Source organism: Cyrtonyx montezumae, unplaced genomic scaffold (genome assembly GCF_038088225.1).
Source record: "Cyrtonyx montezumae isolate F1298 unplaced genomic scaffold, pur_monq_1.0 scaffold_25, whole genome shotgun sequence".
Taxonomy (NCBI): domain Eukaryota; kingdom Metazoa; phylum Chordata; class Aves; order Galliformes; family Odontophoridae; genus Cyrtonyx; species Cyrtonyx montezumae.
Window position 1 is genome coordinate 14,666,912 of NW_027071992.1, and position 14,465 is coordinate 14,681,376.

The following is a 14,465-nucleotide window of genomic DNA, read 5'->3' on the forward strand; positions in this document are numbered from 1 at the left end:
TGCTGCGAGTGCCATCACAAAACAAGGAGACCTCATGGATCTATTCGAGGTGCTCCCCCAGAGAGGCAGTGGGGGGAGCCCCCAGCTTGTGTATCTGTCACTGTTTGCCATCCCATCTGAACGCTGTTGAGTCTTCTCCTGCACAGGGACAGGATGCTCCTCCCCTCAGCCATGATGAATCCACAGCTTCTGGGACAGCTCACAGCACCGAGGTTCTCAGCTTAACCCCCTCCAGCACTCAGTGGCTGTCCCTCTGGATCCTCTCCCCACCCCAAAGCACCCCAAGCTCCACAACCCTTTCCTCCCTTGCTATCCTCCCCTTGGAAACTCATCAGCAAACACAAGCTGGGCAGGGGAGAACACAGAGCAAGGTCCCAACCCCTGCAGGACACACATCCCCTTTCCAGGAGCCACCCTGCAGAGGGTGCTCTGGGGGACAGGCATGCACACGCCACAACACACCTGAGGCCACACGTCAGCTCGAGCAGAAGTGAGTACAGGCAAGGACCGTGGGGTCCCGCTCCAAACCACGCAGGTGAAGCATCACCCCAGCACCAGGCTGGGCAGGCGGACATGCCGCCAGCAAGGCTCATGCGGAGGTTAGACACTGTCAGGCACACCAAGTGTCACCTTACTCACCGGCTGACACGGGAGGATGGAGAGGAGAGAGAAGAAGGCAGTGAATGCCCCAGCAGAGACACGCGGGCAATAGGGATGTGCTCAGGAAAGGGTGAAGGAGGTGAGATGGAGAAGTGGGAAGGAAGGTTCAGAGGCTTCCTGAAAGCTGCCATCACCACTTCATATTTCAGCCCCAGCTCATTTTCTGCTGGCTGGACCCAAAGGCTGCAGGGTTGGAGGGACCACCCATGCCCAGAGCAGCACCTTACTTCTGCCTGCTCTTAACTGACTGACTGCAGTTTTCAGACTGAATTTCTCTGCTTTTGGTGGCAGAGACCTATTGTTACCAAATACCACATCCCTGAGGAGGTTCGAATTCCTTCCCTTCCCCAGTGAAATATGCTGCTTGCTTATGCTTCTGCTGGGAGCCACATTTTCCATCCCAAGTCAAATAATTCTCTTTCTTGAACTATAACCACTCCTGTTCACACTCTGTGAGGCGTTGGCTCCCAAAGGGACCAACCCAGCACACATACAGCAAGTCTTGCTGTATCCTGTTGGTATCAGGCAGTATCCTGTCCATAACCTCCCCTCCCACACCCCTCTAATATGGGGAGGGACCAGCACTGCACTCTGCCCCGTCAGCACCTCCACATGCCTTCTGCTCATTGCCTTCCAGGAACTTACCGCCCACCAACCAACATGACCCTGCACGCACAGACTGGAGTGCTGCCAAAGCTGGGAGTACTCCTGACTTAACTCTGGACTTGCATGAGGCCATCCCAGCAAAGTCATGGCAGCTCCTGAACTGACAGCACATAGCCATGACCAGTTTGCCCTCAGGAGCATATCTGGACAAAATGACATATTATTAAGACTGCTGTCTGCTCTGCTGGCATGTTTAGAATTGCTAAATGGCCTCCTTCTAGAGGACACAACCTTCCCAAGATGTACCTCTGGTGAGTATTTCACTGGATCTACTGCATATGTGATATTCAGGAGGCGTCACAAGGCAGCTGGAAGGTTACTCCCAAAATACAGCAGAATAGCATGCTTCTGCAAGTAGTTTGACCTTGAGCACTGTCACAGTATGTCATTAGCCCAATCATCTGTTAACGACAGGTCAGCCAGAGAATGTCATCTAGCATGTCAGTCTTGGCTGTGATATCTTATGTGTGGCTACAGCATCTTCCAGAAAGACATTTGATCTAGATACAGAGCATGAAAAACACTGCTCCCCTTGGAACTGTATCCTGGTAGTTACCTCCTTCAGGCATAACCAACCATCCTTTGACTTCCCTGCCTTCAGTTTCCAGACCTTGGCTCCTGCCTGCCTCCTTTTTGTCCTTCCATTGCTGGCAATTCTCTTCCCCAAAGAGCCTGGCTTTCCCTGAGCTCCACCACCTCATATCTGGTGAATCTGAACAGCATGATTTATCAGTCCCTTCTAACCAACCCAGTGAAACCATGCTGCATAACTGATGTGCGGTTGCTACTTTCCTTGATCCTGGCCCAGGGCTATTAGTAGCTCCAAAAGCATGCACCCTGCACATCCCTGCAGCAGGGTCAACTCTGTATCTACGATCTTGCCAAGAATGCAAACCACTGGAAACACCTCACTAAATCCTTTCTTTCCATCTCTTGGTTAATCTAGCTTTTATTTGCTTCATGCGAGCTACACTGGTCTTGTTAAGACAGCTATTTAAAGCAGTCAACTAAAGTACCTGAGAGGACTAAGCTGGAGAAAGATTGGATGAAAAGGGTGCAGCTGCCCTTTGCAGCCAGCACCTCTGCCACTGCATGCACTGCCTGTCTCACACTCCTCTGTGAGCTCTGTTAATGAGCTCTGTTTTTGCACTGGCTGAAGTTTCTCCCTCCCACCACTTCTAATGGAAGCTGCTTCATGATTCTGTTCCTGCGTTGTCAAATTTCCAGCCTCCATCTGTTTATGGCCAGTTAATCTCCATCTGTTGTTAGCCAAATACTTCTCTTGAAAGACTGTTTATGGCTCTGATATCTGCTTCTGTAAGTAATTACAGGCAGCACTCCCATCCCCCTCACCTTTCTGCCTGCCTCAGCTAGGTATAGAGACAAGGAATGACAGAGGAATCCAGCACCAGCTCCTCAACGATCATTTTGAAACTGACTGTCCAGCTCAGGTCAAAGCAATCACGGCAGCACTAATCTGGAGCTCTACAGCAACAAATAGCTGTGCAGTCCCAAGGTAGGGGCAAGTCTCTCTTTTATGAAGGACCCAAAGGACAGGCAGTGTGATCTGTTGTGCCACTGGCTGCTGGACGCCATCTTCCACCCTGCACTAACCTTGGGCACTTCATGTACAGGCAGTAAGGGTGAACATGCTAAAAGACCTCAGTGAGGAGAACTGTAGAGTTCAGGGGTAGCTTGGGATCTGGGGAGCACCCTGATGTCCAAGGGCAGCCTAAGCTAACCGCGGGGCTGGGGACACTCACCACCAGCACGTGCTCCAGCAGCTCCAGGTAGCCATCAGCACACTCCTTGCCAAAGCGTAGCGCCCGCTGCCGCACGTCCGCACTCACCTCCGGGTGGTAGGCAGCCTCCTGGAACCCAGAGACAGCCATTTGCACCCAGACACGAACACTGGGGCTCGTGCCAGGGTCCCCCCAGCTCTGTGCCAGCCCCACGCCCACTGCCCACCCGTGCAGCACCTTGCAGGCATGCAGCATGTCAGCAATGGCACGGCGGCTCAGGTTGGCCGTAGCGATGACATCCTCCTGCCGACACGAGTTGCCAGCAGCCACAGCTTTGGCCGTGGCCATCGTGATGCCTTTTGTCATTCGGATGAAGTCTTCTGGAGTCGAAACCTGGGCAGGAGGCACTGGGGAGGAGAAGACCTGCAAGAAGAAAGGCAGGAGTGAGGCACAGGGCAGTGGGTGTGCAGGATGTCAGCTGTGACACTGTGGTGGTGCTCACCGCCAGTTCTTGGCGGATATGCTCTATTGTGGCCTCCAGCGCTCGCGTCCCCTTCGTGGCCTCATCCTCAACAGCCTTCACTGTCTTCAGCAAGGAAGTGACGTTGGTGACCATCACCTGTGGAAGGGAGAACAGAGCAAGGTAAAGCCCTGCAAAAGCTCTACGATGCTGTCAGTACCCATCCCTCCCTCGTGTGCTCCTTCCTCATACTTTATTTTGATCTCTCACCAGTTCGTGTGTACTGTGCCCCACCTTCCACATGCCTCTCTGCCTCTTTGTCCCAGCTGCTTTGCATTTGACCTCCTGACCCTAGACATGCACAGAAGTCTTCCCAGCTCCTTCTCCAGCCCTCTTTCCCCATCTCCTCCTCTCTGTTGCATACCTTGGCAGAGTTCTTCAGCTGATAGACAGCAGGATCATCCCCGGCTTTGCCAGCAGCTGCTTTGGTGGAACCAATCAGGTCTCCAAGAGCTTTGGCCACATCCTTCACAGCATTGATCAGAACCACCTGGGGAGAGCAAGTCCAGGCTTGGCTACGTTCACACTCAATCTGGTGTGGTGCATCCCAGTGATAAAAAAAGTGGGCACTCCAGGATACACCATATACACGGAGTTCAACTCAGCTAGTGTGGCTAACAAGGGTCAAAGTCCAGTCAGCTCTCTTCAGGACATGTTGAGTCCAGCCCAGACCATACACCCTCAGCTCTAGTTCCTTCCTGCAAACTATGAGCACCCTCCATTCACCCCAGATGCTCCATCCTACCTGAGTCTCTGGGTCTTCAGATCCCAGGCTGGCAGCACCCAGCTTCACCACCTCAGCCAGGCGGGTGATGGTGGACACAGAGGACTGGGCAGCCTGGGCTAGCTTCTCCTGGCTGGCCGTGGCATTCTGCACCAGCACCTTCGTGTCCTCTACCAGTGCCTTGGCTGTCTTCAAAATGCCCTCCCTGGGGAGAAGAAGAGTGTCAGAGAGAAGGCAGTGCTGCAGAGGTGTGCTTGCATAAGGTGCTAAAGAATGACACACAAGTGTCCCTCCCTCTGCATGCGTGCATGTTCCTTGCTCCCTGCCTTCCATCTATATGCACTAGGTGTGATAACAGAGCCAGTATGAACTTGCAGGTCTCCCTGGGGCTGGCCCACAGCTTACAGGGCAGAGCCTGACCCCTTCACCTCCAGCTGAGCAAAGTATTGTACCCTGGTACCTGTGGTCAGCAAAGGTTTCCGAGTTCTCCCGATTGAGAGTTCCTGCTGTGGCAAACATGATGGTGGTGTCGAGGTCAGCAATGATGCCAGAGACTGCACTGGCTGCAGTGATGCAGGCTTGAGTCCCACGGTTCCCAGCCTGAAGGGCTGCCAGCACATGGGACACCTGTGGGGTACAGGCAGGGTGACTGGAGAGGCAGGCACAGGCAGCTCCCACCATGCATCTCTTTAATCCACAGAGAGGAACTGGGAATTATATGGTATAGGCATCCATTCTTAGCTTCCATTTATTTATATCTCATATCTCTCACTTTTAGGATTACAAGTGCCACTGGACTCTGCAACCCACTGAATTAGTAAGACTTGCACCTTATTACACATTACACCTCATTCCTTCTCAAAGTGCTAAACCCAAATCCCTCACTCTGCCAAGCAGTCTTAAGACAGCAGTTTTCCTGGTGGAAAGTAAGCTTGGAAAGGAAGAATCTACAGGGGGCCCTGAGCATGCTGATATGTGCTGAACAGTACAAATCAGTGTTTGTTTTGCTTCTGTAATCTCACTTACAAGCACTGCAGCTCTACTCTTATCAATCTGATTTTTTAACCCATGTTTTAATCCGTTATTAATCCATGTGCTTTTAAATGGACAAGGTTTTCCATCATGCCAGCAGAAGGTGCAGAGGAGATCCATCACCCAGCATGAGCTGCAAGCTTATTAAGATATGCAGAAAATGCTACACACATCTCTGTAAGGGCTGGTTTACAGAGCCCTGAACTGCCATGAGGGTGGGACCAATACTCCTTGGTACCTCAGCACTTCAGCAGGGAGCACCCAGCTGTTGCACACTTCAATCACAGCACAAGTTTGTATGGTGCCAGGAAGAGAATCCCTCCTCCACCCCAGTTGTGCCAGGGCAAGGATGACCAAGAGCAGGCAGAGCCCAGGATGACCAAGGGAGGACCCAAACTGGTGGCCAGATGGCATGAGGTTCTACTCAGCACTCCTCCCTCTACCTGAATCCCCTCTCCTGCTACCTGCTCTGAGACCCTCAGGGCTGCTCACCTTCTCGGAGACCTTGCGTGCACTCTCTATCAGCTCCTTCTTGGTGTAGACATCACTGGGGCTACACTGCAGGGCTCCAGCCTTGGTCACCAGGGCAGCACAGCCATGGCCCAACTCCTGCACCCGGCGCTTGATGTGGGAACCAATCTGCAGGCAAACATGCACATGAGATAGCCTCAAGGGCATTAGCCTTACATCCAAGATATCCATATATATTGGGAAATGCCAATCATCCCACGCAGCTCCTCCAGGCCACACATCTTACCTCCTCATTTTCAGCAGTAAGTGCAGCTGGCTTGGCCTGTTGTGCCAGCTGCCCATAGTCATTGGTAAGCTGGTTGGCCAGTATGCCCAGCTCATCTGGGTTAGTGGTGGACTTGGTGACCTGACAATGAAAGAAAGGCAGGATTCAGATGGACCCTGAAGTCAGACAGGCAAGCAGCAGTGGCAGGTGGCCTGCCTGGGTCAGACCACAGCACCACTGTGTTTCCTGCCTCAAGCAGGAGAGCAGTGACTGGCTCCTGTACCCACCATCTCCTGCACAGTCACTGCAATAGCCTTGGCTGTCTTCACCATTGTTGTCTGGTAGTCCACAAAGGTCCCCTCTGGCTCGCCCATTGGTCCCTCATCCAGCTACAAGAAAAAATAGGAAAGTTTGGCTCCAGCCCCAGTCCTGAGGCCCTTCTTGATTACAGCATGGCAGGAGATTTGTGCTGCCCACAAGGGCCCCATATGCTCCTCCCCTAGACCATCCCCCAGAGTTTCCTCGGGGGAAGATCTGAACAACTTCCAGCATCTCTCCCTGATTCCTTGGCTCCCTAAGTGCAATGTCCTGTTTGCTTCTCCTCAAGCAGGACTCAGTGCTAGCATTCCACAAAGACAAGAAATGACCAAGTGCCACACAGTTTGACTCTGACACCTCCCCTCCCACAGCCCTCTCTGTTTTCCCTTCACCTGGTTGATGGCTTGGGTGATAGAGTCCACCATGCCCCCGACAACACCTGCTGCGCTGGCTGCCTCGTTGAGAGTGGTGGTCAGGTCCTCCACTGCCTCCTTCATCATCTGCACAGCCTCCTCCAGAGCCTCTTGTGTGTGGGCTGCTTGCTGCAAAGAGGAGTCAGTGTGAGGGAAGGAAGTTGTTCCCCTCCAGTGCGGACACCACATGCTTGTTCTGAGTTTTGGTGCCAGGCAAGCATGTATAACACATGACACATATCCAATGCTCACGGTGCCACCACGTTCACCTCCTGCTCACCTTGGGGTTCCCACCGGCCTCCTTGGCTGTATACAGCATCTGCAGGGCTGACTCAGCCAGAGTTTTGGTCTGGTCCAGGAGGTTCATCTGCTGCTGGTGGTTGGGTGTTTTTGAGGCAGCACCGATAGCTGCCAAAATGAGTGGCTCGAAGTACTGAGCCATCTGGGACACCTAGGGAAAAGCAGAGTCAGTGCTGGCAGGTCCCAGCACCTGCAAACCTCAGCCTCTCCCCATGGTGCCAACTCCTTGACACGCATTTCATTCCTGATCACCAGCTCCCCATCCCTGCCCTTGTTACCTTGTGTCCCAGCTGCGAGGCCTCAGCCCGTGCTGCACTGGCCACAGGCTCTATCAGGTTGTTGATCTCCTGCACAGCTGTGATCATCTGGTTATGCAAAGCCTGTTGCAAAGAGAGTGCCTTGAATGAAGATGCAGCAGGGCTGGTCTCACCAGGCTCTGTCGAGATGGAGTTAACCCGCCTGAGGTAAGCAGGACACCAAGATGGTGGCTGCACTGTTAAATCAGATCTGGATGTAGGGGCAGTCTGACCAGACAGCCCTGCTCCACCCCACTGAACCAGACAGGCAGCAGGGACACAGAGCTTGAAACTAGGCTTATCTGCACAGCACTTGGCTGGGTGGATTTAGGACTCCTGCTAAAGATGCAAGGAGGGCTCCAGAAGCCCTTTGTAAAGGCAGAGGAAGACAAGAGGGATTCCAGGGAAAGATGCTGCCCCCCAGGAGCAAGATCCCTACTTACCTCCTGCGAGATACCTTCTCGGGGAGCCAGCTGCTGGCTGATGGCTGCAAGGGAGGCCTGGTCCACCTCCCGCATGCATCTGTTCAGGACCTCAATTGCCTCATCACACTCCCGCTGTCCAGGAGCTTTGTCCCTGCATGACAGACAGATCAGCACCATGCAAGGCTTGCCACCCCTTTACTACAATCCTCCCCTGGTGTGGTGAGGGGCAGGACCCCTTTCACCAAGCAACCTGTTGTTGGAGCCAGGCACTGCTGCCCCAGCACATGCCCCACCAACCCCATTCAGTGCTGCAACAGGGGTAAGAGTAACACCACCTTCTTTGCTTCCCCACAGCGACAGCCAAGGAGAACGAAAGCAAGATGAGTCAAAACATTCTCAGGATGCTTGGAGCACACCCAATACTGGTCAGCGAAAAGGGGCCCTGGACACACACACCAGACTAGCTGAGATGGCCCAGCCCACTCTCACCTCATGTTGGTGATCAGTTTCTTGATGGAGTCTGAGACAGTACGAGAGTGGCCAGCCAGCACCGACCACTGCGGTGGGTCCTTGGGGTTGACAGCCAGGGATCGGGCAGTCTGAATGAGGCCAGCAGAGCTCTCCAGCATGGTCTTGGCAGATATGACAATGGGCTCCATGGCTCTGCGTCCCTGTGCAGGGAGATGGTGGCTATATGACACAGATGGACTGGCATGTGTGGGCAGCAGCTCCCACCATAGCCAGGCCACCCCTCCCAACCCCCATAACACCACACCTCAGGGCTGATCTGGGCAGGAACGGTGGCAAACTCTGGGTTGGAGGCAAAGGCTGTCAGGTTGTCCACAGCCTCTATAAGAGGAGCTGTGGCTGCGCGGCACCGCTCCCGGTTCTCCTCATTGAAGGCACCATCCAGGGCCTGGTGTGGAGGAGAGAGCAAGCAGTTATCTACCCCTGAGCATACTAAAACCCATGTGCTCTCCTACCTCCACCTCACTGCCCCAGCAGGAACCGCACCTTGATGGTCTTCACAAGGTTGGCAGTGCTGTTGGCCACCTCCTTAGCTGACTGGACAAACTGCCGCTTGGCAACAGGGTTGGCGGTGCGGGAGGAGGCCAGGCGGCATGTGTTGCACAGGGCTGAGGTGTGCTTTGCCACAATGGTGGCTGCTGACAGTACCTGTAGAGAACAGCAGTGTGAGGAAGGACCCACAGCATCTCCCCATCCCTCCAGCTCTCCCTTATAGGCAAGAAAATTCCCATCACAGTAGTCCACCTTGTACTCACCTGGGACTGCGTGCAGGCAGGGTCCACCAGGTTTTGGCAGGCCATCTGGATGGCCTGGTTAGCTCTGGCAAACTGAGTGGGGTCTACCAAGCCCTGCTGTCCAGCCTGACTGTTGGGATCAGAAACTCCCACCAGGTAGGCAGCCTGTGAGCATGAGAGATGCAGTGAGGGACTGCACAGGTGCAGAGGCAGGGGAAACCTTCCAGCCCCAGGAGTGATGCATGAGGCTGGGACTGATGCATCTCACCTGGGCTGCTGCTTCTGTGAGCCCACACAGAGCTTTGGATGCGGCACTGATGGACTCTCCGAACTCAGGCAGCTTGCTGTTCTTTGCGTTCTGGGAGATGCCAGCCATGGACTCACCCAGCACCTGCAGGATACACAGCCACCAGCTAGAGACCACCTTCCATTTGCACTGAGTGCTCCAGACTCAAGAGCTCACTGAGTACCACCAGATGAGAACTGAGAGAGGAAGCACCTTTCTGTTTGTCACATTTGCCCTCACATACTTCCCCAAACTTCCCTACCCCTCCCCAAACTCCACCCTTCTGCTCTGCTCCTGGCTCACCTTGGAGTTCTCCATGACGCTGTCCAGGCAATTGAAGTAGGACATGTCATTGACAGCCTGGGTGGGGTTCTCCAACAGCTCCTTCACTGTCTATAACAGACAGAGGTGTCACATAGAGAGAGGTGCACTCCTCACATCCCACCGTATGCTTGCAGCTCCATTCCCCCCACCAGACACCTCAGCACTCAACCAAGCCAAGGCAGAAGGGGACTTGGGTCACTGAGTCACTGTTTCTCACCTCTAGCTCCCTCAGAGCATTGTCACACTCCTTCTGGCCAGGTGCCTGCTGGGTGCACATGGTGATCAGCTGGTTAATGCTGTCAGTCACAGCCCTGCCAGGAAAGGGAGGGATACACATGGATCAGTGTTAGCTTCACCATCCTGAGCCATCAGTATTGCAAACACTTTGGAGGACAGGTCTTAGCGCAGCAATTGGGGAGAGGCTCTGGTTATGATACTCTCCTACCTGCCCAGGGTCTCGCTCTTTTCACAGACTGTGACAGCAGCCAGGTTAGGATTATGTTAGATAAATGGTCTCAGGATAGCCCCATAACAAGCTGAGTCCCACAGAGGCAAACACCTGGCCTAAACTGAGACTTCTGCAGCCCAGCACACCCTTTGGCATTGACCAACCTCCCTCCATGCACTGTGAGCAGTTCTTCCTACCGTGCCGCTGCTGCCAGCTGACTCTTGAGGTTGGGGGCTGTGGGGTCAGCAGAAAGTGCCTTCGCTGCCAGCAGCAGCTTGCTGGAGGACATGGAGATGCTCTTCAGGTTTGACACGACCTGCGCCTGGTCTTCTTTGTTCTGCAAGGAACCAATAAGAATCACCACCAGCAGGTTCGCAAGATCTTTGCCCACCCTCAGTCTCTTCAGTGGTTTCCAAGCTGTGTCAGAGCCCTTTGCTTAATTTGTCCTCCAGCTGGCAGCAGCAAGAACATGGTGAACTTGCTGAATCAATCCAAGCCTCTTCCTACCCCGTTCAAGCCATTTTGCCCAAACCTGGGCTCTCCAAACGGGTGTCTGCTCACCGGAGACAGGCTGGCCATCTCCACTCCTGCCTGCAGGAACTCATTGAAGTCCTGTCCAAATTTGCCAGAGGACTTGGCCAGGTCCTGGGGTGTGCCGCGCGACGCTTGCACCAGCTCGTTGGCAGACTGGTTGAGTCCTGCTGCCGCCCGGTTCAGCTGGCTCTGCGCCTCCTGGAAGGTCTTGTTGCTGGGAGGGAACTGGAGGCAAAGATGGTGTCAGGAGCTGCAGTGAGCTGGTGGCAGCCGGATGGGTGTTCTGCACCCAACAGCAGGGAGAGTATCCAGCTGTGCCCACCTCAATACCTCCCAGTTCCCCTTAGCCCCAGGCTGAGCTCACCGAATCTGAGAGCAGCCTCTTGCTGGCCTCTCCCACCATGCGGATGGCAGCGTCCACGTCCCGCTGCCCAGGAAGGCAGTTCACACAGCGATTCAGAGCCTGTGACACCGCCTTGGCCACCTGCAGAAGATGTGAGCAGAGCCTGTTGAGCAGCCATCCCTGGTGGCCAGCCCCAACCCCACAGCCACTCAGGGTCCTGGACCCACCTGCACCAGGCGCTGCTGGCTGTCAGGGTCCCCAGGCTTGGCCACGGCTTTCCGTGCCTCCTCGATAAGGTTGTTGGCCTTATCCATCACATCACTAGCACACTCCAGCATGGCACCCTGCACCTGTGGGTCCGAGCTGTTGGCTGCCACGCCGCGGGCGGCCTGGCTGAGAGAGCGCAGGGCCTGGGCCACCTCCCGGGCAGCGATACCTGCCATGGGAGGAAGCAGTCAGTTAGTGAGAGCCTGGCCCCGCACCACAGCCTGGCTGGGGACTGAGGGCTGGTACCTGTGTAGTTCTCATTGCCCTGGGCCACCTCACCCAGGAGGTGAGCAATGGCGGAGGTGACAGCCTTGGTGCTGTTCCCCAGGTCTTGCGCACACTTTTCCATCTGCAAACAACACAAAGGGGTTAGGCCCCATGACCCACACAAAGGGGTTTGGCCTCACCCAGGCCTCCATGCCCACTGCCCCACATGTCCTCACCGTCTCTCCCGGCAGCGGCTTCAGCTTGCCATCCCTGGCAGCCGCCTTGGCCTCCTGCAGGTCCCTCTCCAGGCTCTGCACCAGGCCCAGTGCCGAGTCGATCTCCAGGGGCCCACAGGCCTCCTGTGCCTGTAGTGGGTGGAAGGATGGGCAGCGTTATGTGGAGCTCAGCCTGCAGGGATGGCCATCCTACCCACCTGCCCTCCACCATCCCCTCACCTTCTGTGCAGCCGTGCGGAGCTCGGCCAGGGCCGCAGCCAGGTTCTTGGCACACTGGCTGAGCTGCATGGCTGAGGCCTGGTCAGTGATGGTGGGCACAGTGGCCTTGGCCGCAGCAACCATCTTGCCACCGGGCTGTCAAAAGGGAAAGGGAGTTGAGACACAGCATGGCATGCAGCTGTCTTGCTGCCTGCATCCAGCAGCAGCTTTGCTGGTACCTGTAGGAAGTTCTGGCTGGCAGCGATGAGTGCCAGCTGGGCGCTGGGGCTGTCTGGCTGTGACTGGCTTCCTCGCACGCCCTGCACCAGCATGGGGATCTGGTCTGCCACCACCTGTGACCGGAAGAGAGCAGGGTCACTGCAGGGGACATGGACTGCATGGGCACCCTGATGGCTGCGGCTGTTCAGGCTCTGAGGGCAGCAGCTGCCCTCCTCACCACTGGCAGCTCAGCCACATGCAGGTTTGACCACTGGTGACTTTATGAGACAGTGCAGTGGCAGGACAAGGAGCAGTTGTGGATGCCTCATCGCTGGAGATGCTCACGCTGGGTTTGATGAAGCCCTAGGCAGCCTGATCTGGTGGGGGTTGGAACTGGGGGCTTTAAGGTCTCTTTCTCACAGCAGCTCTTCTCACCATTTTGCCTAAGCCCTGCAGAAACCCAGCCTTTGTCCCCACGGCCCTCACCTTGCAGCTCTGCACCAGCTGCTGTTGTGCAGCAGGGTTCTTGTTGGAGGCAGCAGCGTGCTGTGCGGCGGCGATGGTCTGGGTGGCGGAGGCGGCTGCCTGCTTGGCCGCGTGCTGCCAGGGGAGAGCACAAGTCAGCCATGGGGAGCCCAACACACAGCACACGAGACCTCTGCCACTGGCTGAGGTCCAGCTCCCTACTACACTTCTGCTCAAACTCCGCCCCTCTTTCCCCACCGTAGCACAAATCACAGCCTCACCTCCAGCTTGTGCACCAGTTTCTTCTTGATGGCGTTCTGAGCCGCAGCATTGGTGGCCATGCGCAGCCCCTCTGCTGCCTCCCGCAGCCGCTGCTGCTGCTCTTCGCTGTCAGGGTGGGCAGCAGCCCCCTGGACAAAGCAGAGATCCATTATACCTGGCATGACCCCCCAGTTCCTCTGTCATCCTGCCAGAGGTCGCTGTGTTATGCCCCTCGCTCCAGTGGCTCGTCCCGCCTGCCACCAACCTTTGCAGCCTCCACCATCTTGGCGGTGGCATCAGCCAGGATTTTGGCTGCACTCAGCAGCTTGCGTGAGTTCTCCAGGTCTGTCTCTCCCTCTGCATCAGCTTTGATGGCGTTGACGAGATCGGAAGTGGCCTGGGCCAGAATACGAGCCTGTCGCACCATTTCCCCTAGGAAGGAAGGAAGGGTGGCTGTCAGCAAGTCCCAACAGCTACCCTGACTTGCTGCTTTGCTGCACCAGCCTATCTTTGGTGCAAACTCTAAGCACGAGCACCCCAGCAAGGCACAACTCCAGGGTCTGCTTTATCTCACCGTGACCCCTCAAGCTCACCATCTCCAGTTGCCACCAGCCACTCGCTCTCACCTGCATCGCCCATGGAGCTGAATATGTTCTCAGTGACGTTGAGGATGGTGTCGGTGGCCTGGTCGTAGCGCCCGATGGGCTGCCCGCCCGTGGCGTGCTGCTTGATGTGCTGCAGCAGGTCGTTGAGGGCTTGGGTGACGGCGGTGGCTGCCGCCCCCACCTGCTTCAGCAGCTGGTCATCGCTGGTGGCTGCCTTGGAGGCCTCCACACAGCCCTCTGCCGACTTGGCCACCAGCTTGCCAGCCTCGATCAGCTGCTCCTGGCACACCGGGGAGCTGATGGTGGGAGCCACCACCTGCAGGGCAGGAAAAAAGCTGGGCAGCGCTGCCACCCTGCAGCTCCTGCACTCCAACCGGCATCCCATGACCCAGATGACTGCTGTCCCTGACCCCCAAAGAACTTGGGTCAGAGGAAACAGATTTCTAGCACCAGGGTGAGGGTTGGTGCTTACCTTGGTGCAGGCCACCAGCTGGGAGGTGGACAGGGCACACTGTGTGGCGGCTGCAATCACCTGCGTCTGCAGGGCTGAGTCTTCTGTTTTCTGAGCCACGTTCTTGGCCTTCAGCACCAGCGCAGCAGCGGCACTGGCCACAGCCTTGGCCAGCTGCATCAGCATGTCCTGGGGGGACGGAGAGGGTCAGCCCTGGAGCCACCACAGAGCCAGACATGGCCGCCTGCACGGCTCTCGTGAAATATTCAGCAGGGAAACATGAGATCAGGGGGCCTTTCCTCCACCCCTGCCTTGCGCCGAACTCCTGGTGTGTGGCTGGCAACACCTCCAGCCCATTCCTATAGCTGGGTGCTGCAGCATCTCCCAGCACCAGGATACTGCCACAGCCAAAATCACCGCCTGGAGCAGCTTAGCAGCACCACCCATGATGATGTTGTCACAGGGACAACCCACGCAGCATCTCTGATCATCCCAGTCAGAACCTGCAGTGAGGCCCCATGCTGCCA

At 55.9% G+C, this 14,465-nt stretch overlaps 1 protein-coding gene across 3 annotated transcripts in view; it reads right to left on the reverse strand.

Annotated features, from left to right (window-relative positions):
* TLN1 (talin 1) overlaps positions 1-14,465 on the reverse strand; it is a 30,791-nt gene that overhangs the window by 3,676 nt on the left and 12,650 nt on the right. For all 3 annotated transcript variants that reach the window (XM_065740029.1, XM_065740031.1, XM_065740028.1), the window contains 33 exons: positions 13,960-14,127; positions 13,509-13,803; positions 13,148-13,314; positions 12,903-13,031; positions 12,643-12,756; positions 12,177-12,290; positions 11,959-12,093; positions 11,740-11,868; positions 11,543-11,645; positions 11,257-11,465; positions 11,051-11,170; positions 10,714-10,911; positions 10,350-10,489; positions 9,922-10,015; positions 9,684-9,773; positions 9,363-9,485; positions 9,116-9,259; positions 8,847-9,008; positions 8,608-8,748; positions 8,322-8,503; positions 7,851-7,983; positions 7,390-7,491; positions 7,092-7,262; positions 6,791-6,940; positions 6,368-6,469; positions 6,102-6,221; positions 5,837-5,983; positions 4,773-4,939; positions 4,334-4,517; positions 3,953-4,078; positions 3,571-3,687; positions 3,306-3,491; positions 3,090-3,197 (listed from right to left, as the gene is read on the reverse strand). In XM_065740029.1, the coding sequence (XP_065596101.1) occupies positions 3,090-3,197; positions 3,306-3,491; positions 3,571-3,687; positions 3,953-4,078; positions 4,334-4,517; positions 4,773-4,939; positions 5,837-5,983; positions 6,102-6,221; positions 6,368-6,469; positions 6,791-6,940; positions 7,092-7,262; positions 7,390-7,491; positions 7,851-7,983; positions 8,322-8,503; positions 8,608-8,748; positions 8,847-9,008; positions 9,116-9,259; positions 9,363-9,485; positions 9,684-9,773; positions 9,922-10,015; positions 10,350-10,489; positions 10,714-10,911; positions 11,051-11,170; positions 11,257-11,465; positions 11,543-11,645; positions 11,740-11,868; positions 11,959-12,093; positions 12,177-12,290; positions 12,643-12,756; positions 12,903-13,031; positions 13,148-13,314; positions 13,509-13,803; positions 13,960-14,127 (4,770 nt within the window). The remainder of the gene's footprint in view (positions 1-3,089; positions 3,198-3,305; positions 3,492-3,570; positions 3,688-3,952; positions 4,079-4,333; positions 4,518-4,772; positions 4,940-5,836; positions 5,984-6,101; positions 6,222-6,367; positions 6,470-6,790; positions 6,941-7,091; positions 7,263-7,389; positions 7,492-7,850; positions 7,984-8,321; positions 8,504-8,607; positions 8,749-8,846; positions 9,009-9,115; positions 9,260-9,362; positions 9,486-9,683; positions 9,774-9,921; positions 10,016-10,349; positions 10,490-10,713; positions 10,912-11,050; positions 11,171-11,256; positions 11,466-11,542; positions 11,646-11,739; positions 11,869-11,958; positions 12,094-12,176; positions 12,291-12,642; positions 12,757-12,902; positions 13,032-13,147; positions 13,315-13,508; positions 13,804-13,959; positions 14,128-14,465) is intronic.